Raw genomic sequence first — 21,053 nt, forward strand, 5'->3', positions numbered from 1 at the left:
ACTGCCAATACCCTGGATTGGTGTCTGGTTTAGCCAATGCTGCTGAATACTGGCTGCACTTCTTACATTGATTTCCTACAGTGTATTATACACTGAGCCTGACTTGTATCTCTAAACCAGTGGTAGGAAGTCAGAGGGAATGGAAGGGCCTCTTGTGAACAAGGTAGTGCAGTGAGGTGTGATCACTTCAGACAGGTCTCTCACAGCTAGTAAATGTCTGCCCAGCTCATACCGCCACATTTGGATTGGCTGGATCGCAACTCTCTGCTCCAGACTGGAACAGCATGAGGTGTGGTTGTTTAGGACTGATGAATGGGCAGAATTGTGGAGTAATGGAGGAGAGGAATTTTACACAGCATCCACCTGACCTTTTCCAGCTCTGACCAGTGCAGGTATTGTTACTGCTGGGGCTCCTGATGCACCTGCCAAGTAAGTGGCCGGGTTTGTTTGAAATGCTCAGAGGATCAAGGTCACCCCTGTAAAACCAATGAGCTACCTACCTAATTGCTGCTGTATGTTACAGCTGGAATGCACCTGCAGTGCTGCGGAATGCACTCAACACAATAGATTTGAGTGTTAATGGGCCCGACTTTGCAAACGTTAATGGTGTTACTCATCTGCATAAACTTGAAAGAAGTTAAACAAAGAAGGCTCACTTGACAGAAGGCTTGCAGGATGGGGCCCTAAAATTCCACAGGTTTGGACAGCAGCCCAGCGAGTGTGGAGGGGAGCCACTTTAGGGTCTGAGCTGGGATGAAATCCAGTCCAGTTGCAAGAGAACCTCCAATTAGATGGGTTGTTGTGACCGTGCAGTGGCTCACGCTCTGTGCAGCATTCACAGGTTCACAGTGCTAATTTTAGCACAGGTATGATTATCACAAAACACTGGGTAATCTTAGCACAGTAGGGATTGCTGTCTGGAACAGGAGATGAACTGCTGCTCAGATACGGTGATGATGAGGCTCTGTAAGAAGCTACATAGAGAGATAGCTACAGAGGGCTTTTGCTTAAGTCATCTTCCTTCCCATGTAGCTCCAAGCCGCTAATTGTACTTTAAAGCCCATCTATCCCTTTGCTTAGTTTCAACCCTCCCTGTCTCCCCCTTTAAATGCTTCCTGCATGTTTCCCTGTATGGGACACTGTCAGGGAAGATTTTTTCCTCAAATTAAGGTTGTTATTTTTTTTTAAATACGGTTTTACCAAAGCTAAGACCAATAGAAATATTCCCATGGGAGAGGAGTGTTAGAAAAATCACTGTTATTTTTTATAAAGCCATTAAATCTCCCCATTAAAAAAATAAAATAAAATAATTTTTTTTTTGTGTTTGTCACCCAGACATTTCAGCATTATGTTAGTGCGTAAGACCTGGAAAGTGAAATTAACGAGATAATACCTGCCCATGTAAGTGAAACAGACTGACCTCTTTCCTCAGCTGAGACAGAGGGAAGAGAAAAGTAAATAAACTAGGGATGGGATCTTCAGAAGTGTCTGTGACTTAAGAGCACTGCAAGTCAGTGGGACTTATGCTCCCAAATCACATAGGTGGTTTTGGAGCTGCCCCATATGAATAGATCCAGATTTAAAAAAAATCTTTTATATTTAATAACTAATGTTTGAAACATAGTATGGGGTTTTAAAAAATAAACACATGGGCAGATTCCAAGCAGAGATTAAAGGAGCCCCAACCAGCTCAGTGATCGCCGTCCATTCTGCTGCATGCTTTGGAAGCTAGACACAATAGAGGATCGGGCCCATGGGATTTAATTTGACTGTAACTCTTCAGTGTTTCTGATTTGTTCATGGCTATTCAGTGCTGCAGCAGCATCAAGGAGGCAGGGAATAATCCCATGCTGATTTGCAGAGACTTTTGTCTTGGATCATTTGCCTGGTACTCTGTTGAGCCAAGGCTTTTAAGGCTGTCCAGGATTCAGCTGATTTGCTGAATTGTGCTGATAATTAGAGGCAAGTTTAGCAATCCTGACCTCCGATCGTGGTTGAACAAGATCCCAGAACAGGGTGTGTTGGCCATTTCAAAACGCAGGAACACCTTGGCTAACAATTTTTCTTCTTCCATTTTGGCAACAGATTGTGGACGTTGGGAGTTTGTGTCCCCAGGCTGTTCGGTTATTTAGGGTTTTTGCTGAGACTGACAACAAAGGTGCCAATTAAGATGGTTTTATGATGTGGACACTTTGATCTTGACAGAAGTTACCCATCTCTTTTCCTTCCCCCTCCCACTTGCTTCACATAGGGCAGTAAGCACTCATCCAATGGTAACCAATAACTTCTGGTTACTTCTGACCTGGGCTGGATTTGAACAGGTAAAGTAAAAAAGGCTTAGTACCTAATTACAAATCTCCTAAAGGCTAAAAAGTTTTATGGCCTAACAACCTTGACTTTCTCCTTTTTAATGGCATTGTTGTAGAGGAAAAATACTAAAAGGGCTTCTTGTAAACTCCAGTTGGAGGACATAAATAAATATAGTGGCATTTAAAGATTTAATGGACTGTATACTTTAGTTTCCAAGATCAAGGAATGCTTGTGTGTTCTCTTCTTCTCACTTTGCAGCTTCAAAGGCAGGATCTGTTTGTTGCCAAATGGGAGGTTGAGTGTGAAATAAATATCAGCAAACTGCAGCACTTCACTGTTCACAGAAGTTGGTGGGAGAAAAGTGCCGGATGTTTAAAAAAACAGGCAGATATAACTACAACGTAATCACAGATACTTAAGTGTCCCAAAGGAACAATTTTTAAACACTTGTTAGGACTTCCAGAGGAGCAGAGCCCAATCTTGTCACTTGTTTGTTTCTCTTGACAGTGTCCTTCAAGAGAAATGGAGCTTTTCAATGTACTTGTCATCAGCTGCTTTTTGTTGTTGCTGATGTAAATAATTAGCTGCGTCTTCTGTATTCCAGAGTGAGTACATCGCGCCCTGTGATTGCAGACGGGCATTCATCTCCGGATTTGATGGCTCTGCAGGTACATTACCAGAACCTCTTTTGTCATCTAAACCCATATTTCCCCTGAAAAGAAGTGATCTGATTCACAGCATGTAAGCTGGATGATGAAAACCTAACCAAAATGTTTGGACTGTTCCCTTCCCACATCAGCATCTGCAAAATTATGTGTTGGCTGCCAGCTGAAAATTACGTAAGATCGATGCAGTAATGGGCTTTCACAAAAGATTGACCCCTGAACAAACCTCCCATAAAGCAAAATCCTGTTAACTGTTTAATGCAGTGCTCACAGCCTGCTTTTATGTTGTCTAACGTGAGGCCACTATGAACAGATTGTACGTTGCCCAACAGAGCTGGGATTAATGGTAAACAATGTTTGTCAGCCACTTCAATCATTTTAGAATGAAGCTAGTGCCAAAAATACTGAACTGTGAAGCTGAGTTTATGGAAAAGTTTGCTTATCTCACAGAGGCACGGGATGTTCTTTTGGCTGAAGCATAGGACTGTAAGTTGGGAAGGCAGACTTCTATCCCATGCTCTGCAGTGTGCTTGCTGTGAAATTGCGGACGAGTCACTCCACCTTCCCATCTCCCACCTGGAAATCAGGGTTAATAACAAATACTGACTTCCACACAGGATGCTGTGAGGCTTTGTGGGTCAACTTCTGTAAAGTGCTTTGAGAGCCTCCTGTGGAATACAGTTTATACAGAAGTGCAGAGCAGCGGTGTTCTAGAACATGAGTCTTGCATCCCAGCCTTCCTTTCTTCAGCCTGGCACCTCACCCTGCGGTCAGAAGGATGGGGTTCCACCGTCAGACCGTGGCAGGATTTGCCCAGGCTTGGGCTCAAGCAGTGTTTGCTGAATGAAAACTCCATTTTTAAATGGGTTCCGGCTCCAACAGCGTCAGTGTGTATTTGGCCAGGGGAGATGAGGCTGAACCAGAGTTGCGAGCTGTGCTGCAATAAGATAGATCTCAGTCATTGTAAGAGAGAAAATAGGTCATGTGGTATGATGCTGGATTGGGACTCAGGAGATCTGGATTTAATTCTTGGCTCTGCCACAGACACCCTGGGTGGCCTTGAGCAAATCACTAGATCTCTCTAGCCTTGAGTCAGCAAATTAGGTAAGCACATGCCTAACTTAACCATTTGAGTAATCCCATTGATGTGTGTTCCCATTGCTTACGTACCTGGCTGAACCAGGGCCAGTGTGCCTCAGTTTCCCACTGTAAAATGGGGATAATAATGCTTCCCTTCTCTCACTCTGTCTTTTCTGTTTAGATTGTAAACTCTTTGGGGCAGGGACTGAGTCTCTGTTGTGCAGTTCCTGGTGCAATGGGGCCCTGGTATCAGTTGGGGCTTCTGGCTGTTTCTCTAGTAAAGAGAATTTGTAAGCCAGGCTTCAGCTTCTCCATGCTGACTGTCTGAGCTGTGTTTAAACTGAATTAGTCTATGGAGATTTAAAAGCAAGTTCAGCAAACCCGGTTCCTGATGTAGAATGGCCTGGCCAGAATTGCAAAGGAATTTGACTCTTAGTTGTGGGAAACAATTAGCATCTCCATTAATACCCAAGAGACGTTAGAACTGTGACCTGAGCTTTCATATGGACTGTCCGGCATCTGTGTACATTTCAACAAAACCTTGTGCAGTCCATGTAACTGTGATCCATCCAATACCTCTGTATCTGCCCCTTTGTGTTCCGATGAACCACAAACTGACTTCTCCCTTTTGCTTCCTGGCTAGGTACTGCCATTATAACCGAGCAAAAAGCAGCCATGTGGACGGACGGACGCTACTTCCTGCAGGCAGCACAGCAAATTGATAGCAACTGGACGCTCATGAAGATGGGTGGGTGGCCGTCCAAAAATTGCTCCACTAATATACAGAGAACTAAATAGCAGGGTATGGGGATGCTCTATGCACTCAGGTTAGTTGATTGCCAGGGCATGTGAATGAACTAAGATCAGGATGGGGCAAAGAATTCTGTGAAACCTTATAGACTAACAAACGTATTGGAGCATGAGCTTTCGTGGGTGAATACCCACTTCGTCGAATGCATGTATTCAACACGAAAGTTCATGCTCCAATATGTTTGTTAGTCTATAAGGTGCCACAGAACTCTTTGCTGCTTTTTCAGATCCAGACTAACATGGCTACCCCTCTGATATTTAAGATCAGGATAGTGCCTTTCAAAAGGAAAATCAAAAAGGAATAGGAGGATCGGCATCTGCACAAGATGCTGCTGCTTTAAGATATGTCAGGGCACTTGCATTTGAGTGTGACTTATATGTTAGCTTGTGCTGTAATTTAAGGGTCTGTGTGAAACCTCTTCTGCATGGTTTTTTCTTTGCTCTTGGAACTACATTTTTTCCCCTTTTCCACATCCAGGTCTGAAGGATACGCCAACTCAGGAGGACTGGCTAGTGAGTGTGCTCCCAGAGGGCTCAAAAGTTGGAGTGGACCCTTTCATTATTCCAGCTGGTTAGTTTATTTTATGTTTTCCAGGTTGGGCGATGAGATTCTGCCTACCCAAATTCCCTGCGCTGTTTCAAATGGGCAAAGGAGCTGCTTTTGCTTTCCATGTTACGGCCTATTACTGCTGCACAGCTAAGAGAGTTCTTCTTTAGCTCAAGCATTAGAGGCCTGTGCTTTTGGTGCTGTAGATCTCTGGTTCATTTCCCACTGGTGACTGTGATACCTCTGTCAGTATGTCACTATGGCTTGTTACATCTGGATGTTGCTGCTGCTGCTTCTCCTCCTCCTCCCCATCTTTGAGACCAAGTGGAAGGGGCAGAGGTGGAGAAGAAAGATTAGACTTTTCCAGCATCCCCTAGCACAGACGGAATTCCTGTGTTTCTGACATTTGTGGCCAGTGCTCTTAGCTCTCTCCCCTTTGGCAGATCAGTGGAAGAGGATGTCTAAAGCACTGAAGAGTGCCGGCCATGTACTTGTGCCAGTCAAAGAGAACCTGATCGATGCAATCTGGATGGATCGCCCCCAGCGACCCTGCAAACCTCTGATTACCCTGGACCTGAGTTACACAGGTTAGTGGGATCCGGTCCTGAACTGCATGGATTCATTTTCACTCCTCTATTCTCTCTTCCTTTCCCTTTATAAAATGGCAGGAGAAATATAACTGCAGCCCAGCATGATGTGCTGTTTGATTAAATTAAGGATCTAATTAGACTCTGTTTATTCTCTTCAATGATCTTTTTGTTTTGGAAACCAGACATAAGCATTGATTGTGCCTAGATACTGCAGCGATGGGTTTATAATAAATACACAGATGTATGTTTCTGGAAAAAGGAGAAAAAGCTTGAAGCTGGTGGTGTATGTCATAAAGGAGCAGTAAGGAAGACAAGCCAGAAATTGCGTGTTTGGCTTCTAGGAAATTCTAGTCTCATCACATTAGGGCTTCGTGGCTGTTCGTCTCTGCTGTTAGTCAATAAATTAGGTGGTGATAACATTTGCAACTAAAGAACCAAACCCATCCACAGTCAGCAAATGTATTGTATTTCACAGGGATAGGCTGGAAAGAGAAGATTGCAGCTCTGCGTGCGAAAATGGTTGAGAGAAAAGTCCTTTGGCTTGTGGTTACAGCCCTAGATGAGGTATCTTGTAAGTATCCTGGCTGGGTGGGTTTTTGGATCTGCCTGTCAGTACTACAGAATGTTCTCTCATGGCTGGGAAATGGGAAATCTACCCAGTGCCAAGAGGCACGTGGTACACCAGAAGGGTTTGTTATAAGTTGATTAACCTGAGATAGGTCAGGAGCAGTCTCCATTCTTTGCTGTGAGCCAGATTTTGCTCTCATTTACACCTGTGTAAATCCAGAGCCCTAGTGCAGATTTAGGCCCAGTGTATACAACAAATCACCACTCTTGAAAAACAGGCAAAGAGAAGGAAAAGGAAGGGGATATATAAAACCTAGGCAGCTTGAGGAAAGAACTGACAGACAAAATGTTCTTGCATAAAATATCCTTACACCCTCCTACTCCCCACCGGGAAGCTGGAGGCTGTTTTAAGCTGTGAAGCCTTCCCATCACTGAAGCAGTACTGTGTGTGGCTCTGGTACACAAATAGACATACCACCATTTCGTATGCAACATTTGTGATTTCTGAGCATGTGTGTGTATGTTCAGGGACAGTCCCGATTTTTGGGTCTTTTTCTTATATAGGCTCCTGTTATCCCCTACCCCCTGTCCCGATTTTTCACATTTTCTGTCTGGTCACCCTAGTGTATGTGCTTGTGGTTTCCGCAAGCCTAGTTCTAGTTTTCATACTTATTAAAAAGAGTCCCCCTGATCTCCTTTCCCCTACAGTCTGCAAACTCCCGTAACAACATGAGACTGCAATGGACTTCATCCTAGTCCCCACTCGTTCCCTTTTGCACTGGACTGGCTTAAACAACCCGCAGGAGAGTCTCCATGTAGCACAAACCAATGTAGCCAGCGCTAAGCCCTGTGAAGGCTGAGCTGTCCGAAGCTGAGCAGCCACTATCAAAGGCCATTTTGTAATGTTTTGGCCTTAACTTCTCTGTGCCTCCCTTCCCCTGTGGGTCCCATGGCTGACAGGGCTCTATGAGAGCAAAGTACTAAAACCTGAGCACTCTCTGGAGAGCGAGGGGTGATCTGCTGTCCCGGCAGAGATGTGGAAAGTCACTTCGTTGCCATTCTGGTATCTCCTCTGTAGTCTAGCTACTGAGCCAGAGCCTGAAGGGATTTGTCCGGCATCATTTAGTGCTCAGTTTTGGTGCCATCTAGTGGAGAAAGCAAATTACTGCCAGTAAAGCTCTGGGGAAATGCAACAGCTGGATTCTGGCTTAAAGCCCTTGTGCGAACCTGCTTTCGAGCCAACTGAATTTGGTTTTGTTTTTCTTCTCTAATACTGTTGAATTTAAATGATGAAACAAGACTGTGATTCTGGGCTCTCTTTTCTTTCCTAGGGCTGTTTAACCTCCGAGGCTCAGACGTTGAATACAATCCAGTATTTTTTGCTTACGCTGTCATAGGAACCGATACAATCAGGTCTTTACCTTGCCCCTTCTTTATCGTTACCAAGTGTTGCACTGATGTTCCAGGCATGTTTCCTCCGAGAGACTGGCTCTTGCGTTGTGTGTATTCTTTTAAACTGCGTGTTCCTCGGCCATATTAATGTCGTTTCCTAGTATTTTTATATTCTATGATAATCTGTTTATCTCCCCCTGCTCCCCTCTCATCATTGTGATGGTGGAGTCAAGAGCTTTTGCTTCTGTTCCCAGGTCTGCTACTGTGTGACAGGTCCTTTCACCTTTTCTGTGCTTCAATTTGCTTCTCTGTAAAATTGTGATCATGTTAAATGCTTTGAGATCTTTGTGCCAAAGATGCTATAAGGAGCTGCTGATGACTTGGCATCAGCAGTGAGGCAGGTGCGGGAGAATTTTATCCATTGTGGCGTTTTCGAGGGGTTCACTTAGCTGAAGATTCCCTTCAAAACCACAAGTAACAGTTGCTGCTGTGCTCTGGGATTTTGGGGCTTTGGGTGCCAAAGATCCTTTTCTCTTTGTTCAGTGCAACAAGCCTCGGTAGGACACAAGAATCGAGGCACATGAAGGTACTAGCCAAATGCGTGTGATCTAGTGGGTAGAACACAGGCCTGGGGGTTCTATTCTCAGCTGTGTGATGACTAAGGCTAAGATTTTGTCACGGATATTTTTAGTAAAAATCATGGACAGGTCACGGGTAATAAAGAAAAATTCATGGAAGCCATGACCTGTCCCTGACTTTTACTAAAAATATCTATGACAGAATGGAGATCTGCGGATCCCCACGCCACCTGCAGTGGGGCAGCTGTGCAGTGGCTAGGAGTTCCGGAGGCCCCACTGTGGGTTGGGTGTTGGAGCTCCAGGGTCCCCCGCCAACCGCGACTGGGAGCTGCGGGGCCACCCACTGCCTGCAACAGCTGGGGGATTGCAGGGTACCCCTGCTGCCTGCAGCTTTGGGGGTCCCCTACCAGCTGTGGGGGATGGAAACTGCGGGGAACCAGAGGCGGCAGGGGACCCCACACCTCCCAAGAGCCACAGGCTGGAGTCACAGAGGTTGCTGGAAGTCACTGATTCCATGACTTCTGCGACCTCCATGACTAAATTGTAGCCTTGGTGATGACATTCCCCCTCTCTGTAACTGAAGATAACTACCTCCCAGGGTGACTGTGAGACTGAATTTCAATGCAGAGTGCAAAGTGCATGAAGATCTTTGGATAAAATGGTCTGGATCAGTGCACAGTATTATTCTTAATAATAGCCCTTCTTTGTTAAATATGATTAGAATAGTGTGATTTTCCCCCTCCCCCACTTCCATCAGGCTGAAGCACAAGTCACACCCATGTGCTCTCTGCTGATACATTTCTGCAGGCTGTTTATCAGTGGCGACCGCATGGCAGACCCGTCCACGAGGGAACATCTGCTGCTTGATTCTTCCCTGGAGGCTGAGTTTAAAATCCAGGTGGTGCCGTATGAATCTGTCCTGACGGAGCTGCAGGCCATCTGTGTGGGTCTCTCCCCCAAGGAGAAAGTGTGGCTCAGTGACAAAGCCAGCTATGCCCTGACCGAGGCCATCCCCAAGGTTGGTGTGTCTTGGCAGGGAAAAGGACTCCTCCTTCAAACTCAGTCCTGTGATGAGTGTTTTTAATTAGGGCACCAGCTCTCAGCTTCCCATCAGTACTGGGTGCTGCAGGTCTCATTCTCTGCTGAAGGGTGGCTTTGAACAGAATGCCAGACTATCAGAGGGTTGTTTAATGTGGGGGTGGCTGTCTCCAGGGCAAGCATTCCAGCTTGTTAAGCTGATGTACTGTAAGAATTCTCAGATAAAGGCTAAGACAAGAACAATGTAGGCAGAGGGTTGGGGAGATCTGAGTAAACTAGGGTAACTGCGCATGGATCTTGAGAATGTCCCATGCATAGCATAGATTGAATACACCCAGTTATTCAGGTGTAGATAGAACCTGTGGGGTGGGGAGGGCTGTGCTTGGTGGGAGGATCTGAAGATGGCTTCCCTTATTTATTTCAGTGGCTTGTGATAGAGGGGCAAAAAGCAGAATGGCTGCTTGTCCTTGTGATGGGTTAGCATGACTGCACAGGGACACTATTGATATCAGAATTGTTTTGTTTCCTTTGTACTTGGTACACCTCAGTTGTATTCTGGGACTCCTGAAGAAGGCCCTATCCCACGCTGCTTACTGTTCTGATACAGAACATAACAGTCCTTTCTAAACAGGAGACACTTATTCAAAGGAAACATACCTAAAATATGCTCTAGGAATTATTTTGGGGAAGTTCTATGGCCTGTGTTATACAGGAGGTCAGACTAGATGATCACAATGGTTCCTTCTGGCCTTGGAATCTATGAAGAAGAACTATAACTACAGACAAATCAACAGGCTTCCACACATCTGGAGTTCCAGCTGTCTGCCCCTCGTTTACCAGAGACTACACACTCTCTGGAACTCCATACTGGCTAAATAATACACTGCAAGTAAACTTTACACTCAGCACTGTTGCTGTGAGCAAGGACTTTTGAGCAATTTCCAAATATGAATGTGCCACATGGGATGATGTTAGGAGGACCAGATATATTAATGCCGTCACAATGGTTCTGGCTTTTTGTTCACAGAGGAGAAGTGGTTGCACTCTGCTCCAGTTCAGCTGGACCTTAGCTGAAGATGTTGTCACATAACCGACCAGTACAAAGAGTGGGTGTAAAAAGCTCAGGAGAATACAAGAATCAGGGATAGAATGGGACGTGTAAAGCTCTTTTGTAGATTTACCCAGTGGATTAATTACAGTGAGGGACCTTTGGGGCCTAAACTACTCGGTGAAGATTTAAAGAAGAGTAATTTTCATGATGGTAACAGATAACAATATAGGACATCTAGGACCTGGATCTTCAGAGAGGCGGAGCACCTACATATCTATAGAGCTAGGGCAACTTTCTCAACTCCACCTTTCGGAGGTGCTTTAAACCTGTCAGAGGGTACTTCAGTCCTCTACAGGCCCACAAAATCCTTGGTCCCCTTTCCCAAGTCTGCAAACAAGGGTGCTTGTGGGGAGGGCAATTTGCCATCAGTACGAGAAGATACCCTCCGCTCACTGCACGTAGGCCACCAAACAGCCACTGATGGCAACAGTGAGGAGGCATCATGGATTTGTGCTAGTGACCAAGAATGGAAAAATCTCTCTTGCCGCCCCATCCCAGCCTTTGTATTCCTTTAGAACGACTGTGCTCATGCTCTCCCTTATTAAGGCTGTCACGCGGACAGGCTGTGGCCCTGTCAACGTCAGATTAAGAGGCATTGGAATAATCAGCTGGGTGGAAGGGTCCCTTGTGGAGGGCCTGGGTGAAACCTTGGGTGGGATTTTCGGAAGTGCTCCGTGCTGGCCTGTCTCTGCTCCCGTTGAAATCAGTCGTTTCCCAGTGCCTCAGAAGAGGCTTGGAACATGGCAGCAGAGTGGTCAGGGAAGCTCTCACTGTTGTGTGGCTAGAGAGATGCTCAGAATCACTGTAGTGGGCATCATTCACCAACATAATGACTAAGCGATTCTTTTTTAAAATCAAGTGATCTAGGTCCCAGCCATCCCCTTCCTGTAACTAATCCCACGGGATAATCTACAAGGTGGCTCTACGTTGACCTCTGTGTCACTGAGCCGTTGTGCTCAACAACCACCACTCTGGGTGGGTGTCATTTTTAATTCTTGTCCTGCAGCCACTCTCTGCTGTGGGTAGTTCCCAGTGACTTTAAAGGGACTACACCATGTAGTGAGCATTTGCATGGTAGGGCTTAAAGTTGCAGTTTGGCTGAGACACCAGGGTTGAGGGCCCTTTTCCTGCAAAAAGTGCCATGGAATTTTTCAGAACAGCCTAGGTTTTGTGTCTTCTGAAAGAAACCTCTCCAGCTGTAAAGGCTGTGTATATATCTGCCTGTTGTCTTTTTTAGTTATATAGACAAGCTAATATCTGCCCTGCTCAATGTGCAAGTTACCGCGGCCAAGAGAACAGGTATTGTGTATTATTGTTTCTCTGACAATGACATCTGATTATGTATGTTGGCTGCAGCTCTGCTCTTTGTGCGTGAATACAGATGGGGAGATTGTAAAGCTTTATCATTTATAGAGCAACAAATCGCTTCGATATATGATAGAGCTCTTTGTATCTTTCTGCCAACTCTTAAGAAACGTGTGCTTTGCCTGATACAAAAACAAATCATCGAGATGCCTCTTTCCTTAGTCAAACCTGGCCTCCTGACAGCATCAGATACGTGGCTCTGTGCCTATTGCTGCTGCCATGAAAAACTGCTGCGAAGTACTAAAACTCACTGCAACACCTCTTCTTAGAATATTTAGGTTCATTAATTTTAGGCATTAGAAGCAAGGGGTCAGCTCTTCATCTAGTGCAAACCAGTGTAGCTCTGTTGACTTCAGTGAAAATATCTTCTGCTAAATAGCGAAGCAGAACCTCAGCTTGGATAAATTGAAATAGCCCAGTTGAAATCTGTAGCAGGGTGCCATCTCAGAGCACCTCCCTCCCCATGGCCTGGCATGGCCCTGCAGGCAGCTTGCCTTCAGTTTCCCCTTTTAGTTCTTTGCAATGATTGAGGCTCAGGCCAGAGGACGCAGGCCTTTTTGTGGGGCCTTCGTTGGTTCTCTTCCAAATACAGAGACGTTAACCCTTTTAGTCCCATCCTCTTCTCCTTTGATCAGGAGTCCTGCAGCCCTCCTGCTGGGGTCTGGCTGATTGTTCAGGCAGGCTTCTCCTCCTGGGCTGAGGAGTCCCCCAGTGTCCCTTCTCAAGGCTCTGCTCATTTCAATCAGCTGCAGCCTTAAACCAGACTGGGAGCAGTCAGAGGGCAGCACTCATTCCCCTGTCGGTGTCTCCCCTATTATCCTTCCCAGGGCTTGTCCTGGTTGGCTGTGAGAGAGGGGATCCTTGCCCCACCTTGCACTACAAGGGTCCTGGTCTCTTAAAGAAACAGTACCCTGGGTTTCCCCCTAGCATTAGCTGTTCCCTAGGACAAACCACTTCTCTCCCAGTACCTGCCTCTGCCCTTCTATAGGCCTTTGTCCACTCCAAAATCCCAGGAACCTTAGAGGGACATGCCTTGGAACAGGGGTTGGTTGAACCCTAATTTGCACTATACTTAAAGGGGACAGCCCCCCTGTTGCCACGACAGTGCAGTTATGGTAGTTTATGCAGCTGAGGATCTGGCCCGTAATACGTAAATTAGGATGATGATTATTGATTAACTTACATATCTTAGTGCCTGCAGGCCTCAGCTCAGATCAGGGCCCCGTTGTGGGATGCACAGTGCAAACATATAGTGAGAGACAACCCCTGCCTTGAAGAGCATACGGACAAGACAGGCAAAGGGTGAGAAGGGGAAAAAGAGTTAAGTGACTTGCTCAAGGTCAGTCTTCAGGTGCCTGGCAGAACTGGCCATAGGAACCTGAGTCCTGAGTCCCAGTCTTGTGCGACTTATATCATCTGAACGTCCAAGCAAGGGTACTGTAAAGCTCACTGACGCACTGTGTAGATTTACCTCGTCCTCTATCAAAGCCACATATTGCTGGTGCAGGCAGGAGTCCAACATCGTATATAACACAGAACTTGCAACCTTGTACAGATTTGCTCGCAGAGGTGCATAAATATACTTTTATCGGAAGATAAATATACCCCGACGACATATCTAAAAATGTCAACCGATGTACTGCATAGATTGGAGACTATCCTGACAGATAAATGTAATTTCATAGGAGCATTCGACACTTTATTTCTTCAGAATGTAGCAGGTGTTCTCCTGCTCCTGTAAAGTGTTTGGAAATGGTAAATCATCTAGTGGTCAGAGCAGAGGATTGGGAGTCAGGAGACCTGGGTTTTATTCTTAGCTCTGCCACTGACTTGCTGGGAGACTTCAGGCCAGTCATTTCTGACAGAATTTTTTTAAAGGCTCCATTAGTCCCAGGTGCCCATCTAGACTCTGATTTTCTACTGTGTCCAAGCATAGATCAGATGCAATGGAGACTGGCAGTGGGAGGGAACTGGTTGTGGATCCCTGATTCAAAGTAATCTGGCCCTGACACAAGTGAGATCTGCAGAGGGGCTGTCTTTACTTGGCATTGGTGTTAAGTCCCTTGGGGACATTGTGCCAGTGGAGGATTGATCAAAATGGAGCTCTCCTCTGCCACACCTTCTCTGGGGTTGCCAACCCTCCAGGATTGTTCTAGCATCTGCAGGAATCAAAGATTAATCTTTAATTAAAAATGATGTCATGTGATGAAACCTCCAGGAATACGTGCGACCAAAATTAGCAGCCGTAACCCCCTCCGTCTTCTGGTCTCCCTCAACACGCATCCCCCTTTCCCCTTCGCTGAGGATGAGTGGCAGCTGGGCTAGGAGGTGATGGAGCCATCTCCATCAGTTCTATGCCAGCGGAAAGTTCTGCCCAGGGAGAGATTCTCCACTGGCCACCTCTGTCTGCTTTAAGGCCGCTTTATGGCACAAGACTGGAGAGTCGAACTGTTAGGGCCTGGTTTTTGGAATGCGGCTCACCACAGATTTCAGTTAGAGCAGCCAGTGCTCAGCCCTCTGAAAATCAGGTCCTATGTGTCTCAACGGGCACACCCAAGATTACAGGCGATCGTTGAAAATTTGGAAAATGAAAATAAGCCTCTTTGTGCTTTAGTTTTCCCATGTGGAGCTCAAAGCTAACAGTTCTGCCGTACTGCATGTGGCTGTCCTGGCTCTTAGTTCTTTTTTTGAGTTATAATGAAGGTGGTAAACTCCTCAGAACAGGGACTATCCCTCTGCTGTGTTTTGGCCAGCGCTTAGCTAACCAGCAGCCATCGGCACAGAACAAGACCGTTCTTTGAAGGTTATTGTAAAGTACAAACTGCAGTGATGGAAAAGTCCAAGATATTCAACATGCAAGATTGTGCAGTTTGAATAATCAGGATGTAATCCCTGCCTTTGTGCTCTAGGCTCACCGCTACCTCACCCCGTGTACCCCCATATGCATTGCGAAAGCTGTGAAGAACGCAGCTGAAATAGAAGGCATGAGAAGAGCACACGTAAGTGAAGCACTGAGTGCATTTCATATCATCTCCCAGAGCCAGGGATTATGTTTCCCTTTCAGGGTTGGGGGGAGTGTTTCAGTTGGACTTGTGTCGGATTAAGAAGCAAATAATATTTTGGATGTTTTCTTTCCTAACCTTCTGTCATACACCCGCTGCTTCTTCTGCCTAACTATTTGGTGCTCCCTTTAAAGCTTTCAGAATCTGAATCCTTCTTGTGCTCTCAGACATTGCTTGGGACACAAACAAGGCTCTTTGCTGCAATGGTTGCCTTGGTGCATTTCTATACCCTAACTTTTTACAAGGACTGGGCATTGGCTGATTGGCCAACCCTCAGCCCAGAAGAGCAGTGCACTGCTTTTTGTCTGGTCCCTTCTCTTTGTCCTGGGAAACCCTACCAAGTGTTGAAATCCCCACTGGCAGAGCTCTCAGGGTCATTGGAACACACAAGCCTTCCCGCTATGTTTAAAGCCCCAGTGACGGCTTTAAAGCTATGAACATCATGTATAATAGTGCTAGTCACCATACGTGTTTTCAGTGGGGACTATACAGTGTTCTAGACCCATATTTAGCAGGTGAGCCCTGCAAAGCATGGATTGTCCCTTTGCTATGTCTGTACAATGCCCAGTGCAATGAGGCTTTGATCTGTACTGGGCTCTTAAGGCATTACTGCTGTACAACCATGAACTACTGATATCATAGAATTATAGAATATCAGGGTTGGAAGGGTCCTCAGGAGGTCATCTAGTCCAACCCCCTGCTCAAAGCAGGACCAGTCCCCAGACAGATTTTTGCCCCAGATCCCTAAATGGCCCCCTCAAGGATTGAACTTGCAGCTCTGGGTTTAGCAGGCTAACGTTATCGTAGGGTAGAAACAAGGAACCAAAAGTATACTCTCTAAACCATAGTGTTGAATACTCTGGCTCAGACCATTACAAGGGGCTAATCATTTTGGATGCCTCCATTTCTGGGTGGCCAACTTGACGCACCTGAAACAGGGCCGATTGTATGAAAGTGCCGAGTTCCCTGCCTTTGCAAAAACGAGGCCCCCTTTAAGGTGTGTCATGCTGGGCCCTTAAAATCACTGGAGCTGCTTTGGAAAATCATGGGCTCTTGTTTCTCCAGTTCGCCTTCTCATCTATAACCGTCAGGCACTGGGCATCAATCTACTTTATTTTATGCTGCTTTGGGCTCTGGGACCCCCAGGCTGTAATGCCATCCAGGATGGACGTGGAGCATCCATGCCCTTTTTATTATTCTTAGTTCCAGCAGTGTCCACAATGTGCTAGGCACTCTCCAGACATAGCTATGCTTGCTGTATGCACTGCCATGGCCTTCATGTCTATTTCACATTTGCAAACAGGGTATAGTATTCCAATGAAACTCTTCATGGGTTCAGTCTGTCAAGGTGCTAATATCTTCCTGAAAGGCGTGGAACCCTCATCTCCCAGCTCAGAAGAGGTGCTCGGCACCTGACAGGAGCAGGCCATGTAAGCAGGTGGAACCTGCTAACACAGAGTGGCTCTCGATCTCTCTCAAGTGGCTAATCCATCTATGGAGGTTTATGAATCCGCTACTGCATTTGAGCTTCAGTACGTGACTCCTTTTGCTCAGGCAACAGAGGACCATTTTAGGTCCAGAGGTCCTCTGTTAAATCCTTGCTACTGATAACCCATCCAGGGTGGTTGCAAAGGGACTTGAAATGCAGTCACTTGGATGGGAAGAGCAGGAGTGGGGTGACATATACCTAGGGTGACCATATAGCAACTGTGAAAAAACAGGACAGGAGGTGGGGAGTAATAGGTGCCTGTATAAGAAAAAATCCCCCAAAACGGGACTGTCCCTTTAAAAACAGGACATCTGGTCACCCTACATATACCCAAACATCAAAAGAGAACAATAAAGGATCAGCTACAGCAGGGGCACGAAATTAAGAAAATCTGTGTTCTAGTCACATCCTTGCTGCTGACTCCTCTTGCTAATCTTGGATGTATCACTTCATCTAGCTGTGCCTCAGTTTACCTATCAGCAAATGGGGATAAATATACTCAGGCCCATACTTCACAGCATGCATGTTGCAAAGCATAGGTAGTGTTTGCCAGAGGCTTCACAATCCTTGGCAATGAGACCCTACCCACCTACAAAGCTTTATTAATGTTTATTTTACTGATCTGACACATTTAATCAAAGAATGTAATCAGAAAAATGTGAATTATAATTGTGAATTGTTTGAGAACCACTTTGCTAGATGCCCAAAAAGCCACAATTGAGGAAGAAGGTTGTATTGGTTAAAAAATTGACCTGGTTTAGAGGGGAGATGAAGGCAGCTATACAAAAAAATAATATGTAATAAATGGAAAAAAGGGGAAGTTGATAGTAATGATTATAAATCAGAAGCTAGGAATTGTAGAAAATTGATAAGGGAAACAAAGGGATACAATAGAGACATCAATAGCCAACAGAGTTAAGACAATAATAATGAGTTTAATTAATTAGAGACAAAAATTATCCTATCAATTGTATTGGTCGAATACTGGAGGAAATGGTAGAATTCTTAATAACAATGCAGAAAAGTCAGATGTGTTCAATAAGTATTTCTGTTCTATATTTAAGAAATGTTCTATAGTAACTTATCTTTTTTTGATGAGATTACAATTTTGGTTGATAAAAATAATAGAGTAGATGTAATGTACTTAGACACTTGTAAGGCATTTAACTTGGAACCACATGATATTTTGATTAAAAAACTAGAATAATATACCGTTAATATGGCACTTATTAAAAGGATTAAAAGCTGGCTAACTGATAAGTCTCAAAATGTGATTGTAAATGGGAAACCATTGACAAAGGGGTGTGTTCCTAGTGTGGTCCTATAGGGATCAGTTCTTGGCTCTTTGCCGTTTAATTTTTTTTTAATGACTTGGAAGAAAACATAAAATCATCACTGATAAAATTTGCAGATGACCCAAAAATTGGGGGCGCGGTAAATAATGAAGAGACAGGTCACTGATACAGAGTGATCTGTATCACTTGGGAAACTGGACACAAGCAAACAATATGCATTGTAATATGACCGAATGGAAATGTATACATCTAGGATCAAAGAACGTAAGCCATATTTACAGGATGGGGAACTCTATCCTAGGAACAAATGACTCTGACAAAGATTTGGAGGTTATGGTGAGAAATCAGCTGAACATAAGCGCCCAGTGCAACACTGTGGCCAAAAAGGGTAATGTGATCGTGGGATACATAAACAGGGGAATCTCGATTGGGTGTAGAGAGATTATTTTCCCTCTGCATTTGGCATTGGTGTGACCGCTGCTGGAATACTGTATCCACAGTTCAAGAAGGATGTTGAGAAATTGGAGAGGATTCAAAGAAGAGCCATGAGACTGATTAAGCGATTAGAAAATATGCTTTATTGCAATAGACTCAAGAAGCTCTGTCTGTTTAGCTTAACAACAACATAATGGCTCTTCAGTCTGACAGAGAAAGGTATAACATGATCCAATGGCTTTAAAATTCAGCCTGGAAATAAGGTGTATATTTTTAACAGTGAGAGTAATTAACCATTGGAACAATTTACCAAGGATCATGGTGGATTCTCCATTGTTGACAATATTCAATCAAGATTGGATGCTTTTCTAAAAGATCTGCTCTAGGAATAATTTTGGGGGAAGTTTTATGGCCTGTGTTATACAGGAGGTCAGACTAGATGATCACAGTGGTCTCTTCTGGAGTTGGAATCTATGTCTGAATTTCTGGTGCTTGCATTAATCAGGGAAGTTAGAGGCTAGACAGACTGCTTAGAGATCACTTACCTCATCTCCCTGTCAGTGTACCTTGTGTTAATATCTAATTGTCTTTGCATAAAAAAGATTGTTTCCATTGCAACTTTATAAATCTTATGTGCACTCAATTACTTTTTCTTTTTTACCCATTTTAATATAGATTAAAGATGCTGTCGCTCTGTGTGAGCTCTTTAATTGGCTAGAGAAAGAGGTATAGTATTGATTTCTCATGTTTTAATGTAAGGATTTTATTACGTAATAACGTTTTGCATTAGTATAAGCTTTTCAATACTATGGATATTCTTTTGAGTAGTTCTGCTAGGAGAGGAAGAAAAAGCGCCTGTTTTTCTCTGATTTTCAGGCTGTGGATTTGATTCTGGTTTCCATCAAAGATGGAATGAGCTTTTTGATTCATGTTCACATTTATTAAATGCAATCAAAAGGCAGATTAGGCAAACTCGCCTAAGTGGGTGAGGAAGGATCTGTCCAGGGCTAATAGCGGAGATACTGTCTGCCTGCTGACCTGGTGTAGTAGATCGTAGAATAGTGTCGCATGTTACAGGGACAGTCTCAAGATTATCTGTGTTGCCCAGTGGCTAGGGCAGTTTAGGTATCTAAGTCCCACGGACTTAACCTGTTTCCGTGCTTTTGTGAATCCCACTAGGTATGTCTCTGCAGATGCCTAAGGACTTTTGTAAACCTGGCCCCAGGTCATGTGACTGGTCTCCTGCTCTGCCATTCGCCCACTGTGTGACCTTTGGCAAATAACTGCATCTGTGTCTCCATTTCCCCCGCACCAAAATGATTAAAATAAAAGTGACCCTATATTTTGTGAAGTGCTTTGAGATCTGTGGCTAAGGGCGCTATCTGAGCATGGCCAGCTTTTATATATAGGTATTGTTTGTTTTAATATTATTTCCATAAGTGCACTATTAGCATCTTAGATGCAAATAACTATTAGTGCTAAAGCCCACAGATTGTGGAAAGCGCTGGTTAAATCTAGTTTGATTTTCACCATTATTTGTTCTGAACTTGTACATTTCAGCGTAGTGTCCAGTCCCAGAAACAGCTGCTGCCATGTGTGACATTATTCCTATACATTAGTCTCACTGAAGTCAAGACATGCTGTAGTAGCTGTTTGCAAACTGGGGTCTAAAACTCTCTGATTCTGCACTGCTCAGTTTCACTTCCTGGCTCTGGGCCTCTTAGCCCAATGCTGCCGAGTTTGGGTTTCTATCGCTGCAGGGAGGCAGTGAAATAAAACACCAAAATGTGAATGTCCCTGTAAGATTAGGTTGTGTAAAGGCTAAAGATAGAGCCTCTTTCATAGTTTCCTGGTTTCCTCTCCTAGTTGGCTTCCGAGGCGCCGACTTCCCCAGTGCCTGGGAGGTGCTTGATCCCTGCTCTGCCCCTTCCCCCAAGACCCAGCCCCAATCCTGCCTCTTCCTGCCCCTGATGCTTCCCCTCCTGCCCCCAATGCCTCCTGCGTGCCACTGAACAGCTGATCGTGGCAGGCGGGAAGCGCTGGGAGGGATGGAGATGAGCTGATTGATGTGGCTGCTGGCAAGCAGGAGGAGCTGATCTGCGGGGCTTTGATGGGTGCTGAGCACCCACTTTTTTTTCTGTAGGTGCTCCAGCCCCAGGACACCCACAGAGTCGGGGCCTATGGTTGGCCTGATAACTTAGTCCAGATCTTGTCCATTAGGTTCCAAAGGGATCTGTTACTGAAATATCAGCTGCGGACAAAGCAGAGGAGTTTCGCAGGTAAAGAAAACAAAAACAAAACCTCAATTATGATGTTTTCTCGGTGGCTTTTTGATTCTTATTTTGTGTTAACATGCATCAGGGAAAGGATAAATTATCAGAGGACAAGTCGCTTTCCTAGGGTTTTATTTGGGCACTAGAAAAAGAAGGTTTGTGGCTGCTGGGTTAGCATCTCTTTGGAGGAGCAACTCCTGCCTTGCTGGATCCCATTCGCCACCTTTCCCTGCCTTCCTCTGCTGCTGGTTACTGGCTTCTCCCTTAGGAGGGCTGGGTCATGACATTTGCACGGGGAGGCAGGAGGCTCTTGTGAGCTTGCAAGATGGAGATAATAATACTTCCCCAATTCACAGAGGAGTCATGAAGGGAAATTCTTTAGGCCTGGATTCTCCAGGCTCCTAAGGTCAAGTTGTGCCTTGTAAGCAACATGCACATAGTGGAGA

The 21,053-nt window shown here is 45.1% G+C and overlaps 1 protein-coding gene across 4 annotated transcripts in view; it reads left to right on the forward strand.

Annotated features, from left to right (window-relative positions):
• The window catches only part of XPNPEP1 (X-prolyl aminopeptidase 1), a 44,911-nt gene that overhangs the window by 10,118 nt on the left and 13,740 nt on the right, over window positions 1–21,053 (forward strand). For 3 of the 4 annotated variants that reach the window (XM_032773670.2, XM_032773671.2, XM_032773673.2), the window contains 10 exons: window positions 2,915–2,978; window positions 4,699–4,803; window positions 5,344–5,436; window positions 5,856–5,999; window positions 6,478–6,573; window positions 7,901–7,982; window positions 9,347–9,557; window positions 14,963–15,052; window positions 19,010–19,060; window positions 20,555–20,613. In XM_032773670.2, coding sequence (XP_032629561.1) covers window positions 2,915–2,978; window positions 4,699–4,803; window positions 5,344–5,436; window positions 5,856–5,999; window positions 6,478–6,573; window positions 7,901–7,982; window positions 9,347–9,557; window positions 14,963–15,052; window positions 19,010–19,060; window positions 20,555–20,613 — 995 coding nt within the window. The remainder of the gene's footprint in view (window positions 1–2,914; window positions 2,979–4,698; window positions 4,804–5,343; window positions 5,437–5,855; window positions 6,000–6,477; window positions 6,574–7,900; window positions 7,983–9,346; window positions 9,558–14,962; window positions 15,053–19,009; window positions 19,061–20,554; window positions 20,614–21,053) is intronic. The other variant, XM_075061370.1, reaches the window with a different exon arrangement.

Source organism: Chelonoidis abingdonii, unplaced genomic scaffold, assembly GCF_003597395.2.
Source record: "Chelonoidis abingdonii isolate Lonesome George unplaced genomic scaffold, CheloAbing_2.0 scaffold0027, whole genome shotgun sequence".
NCBI classification, from domain to species: domain Eukaryota; kingdom Metazoa; phylum Chordata; order Testudines; family Testudinidae; genus Chelonoidis; species Chelonoidis abingdonii.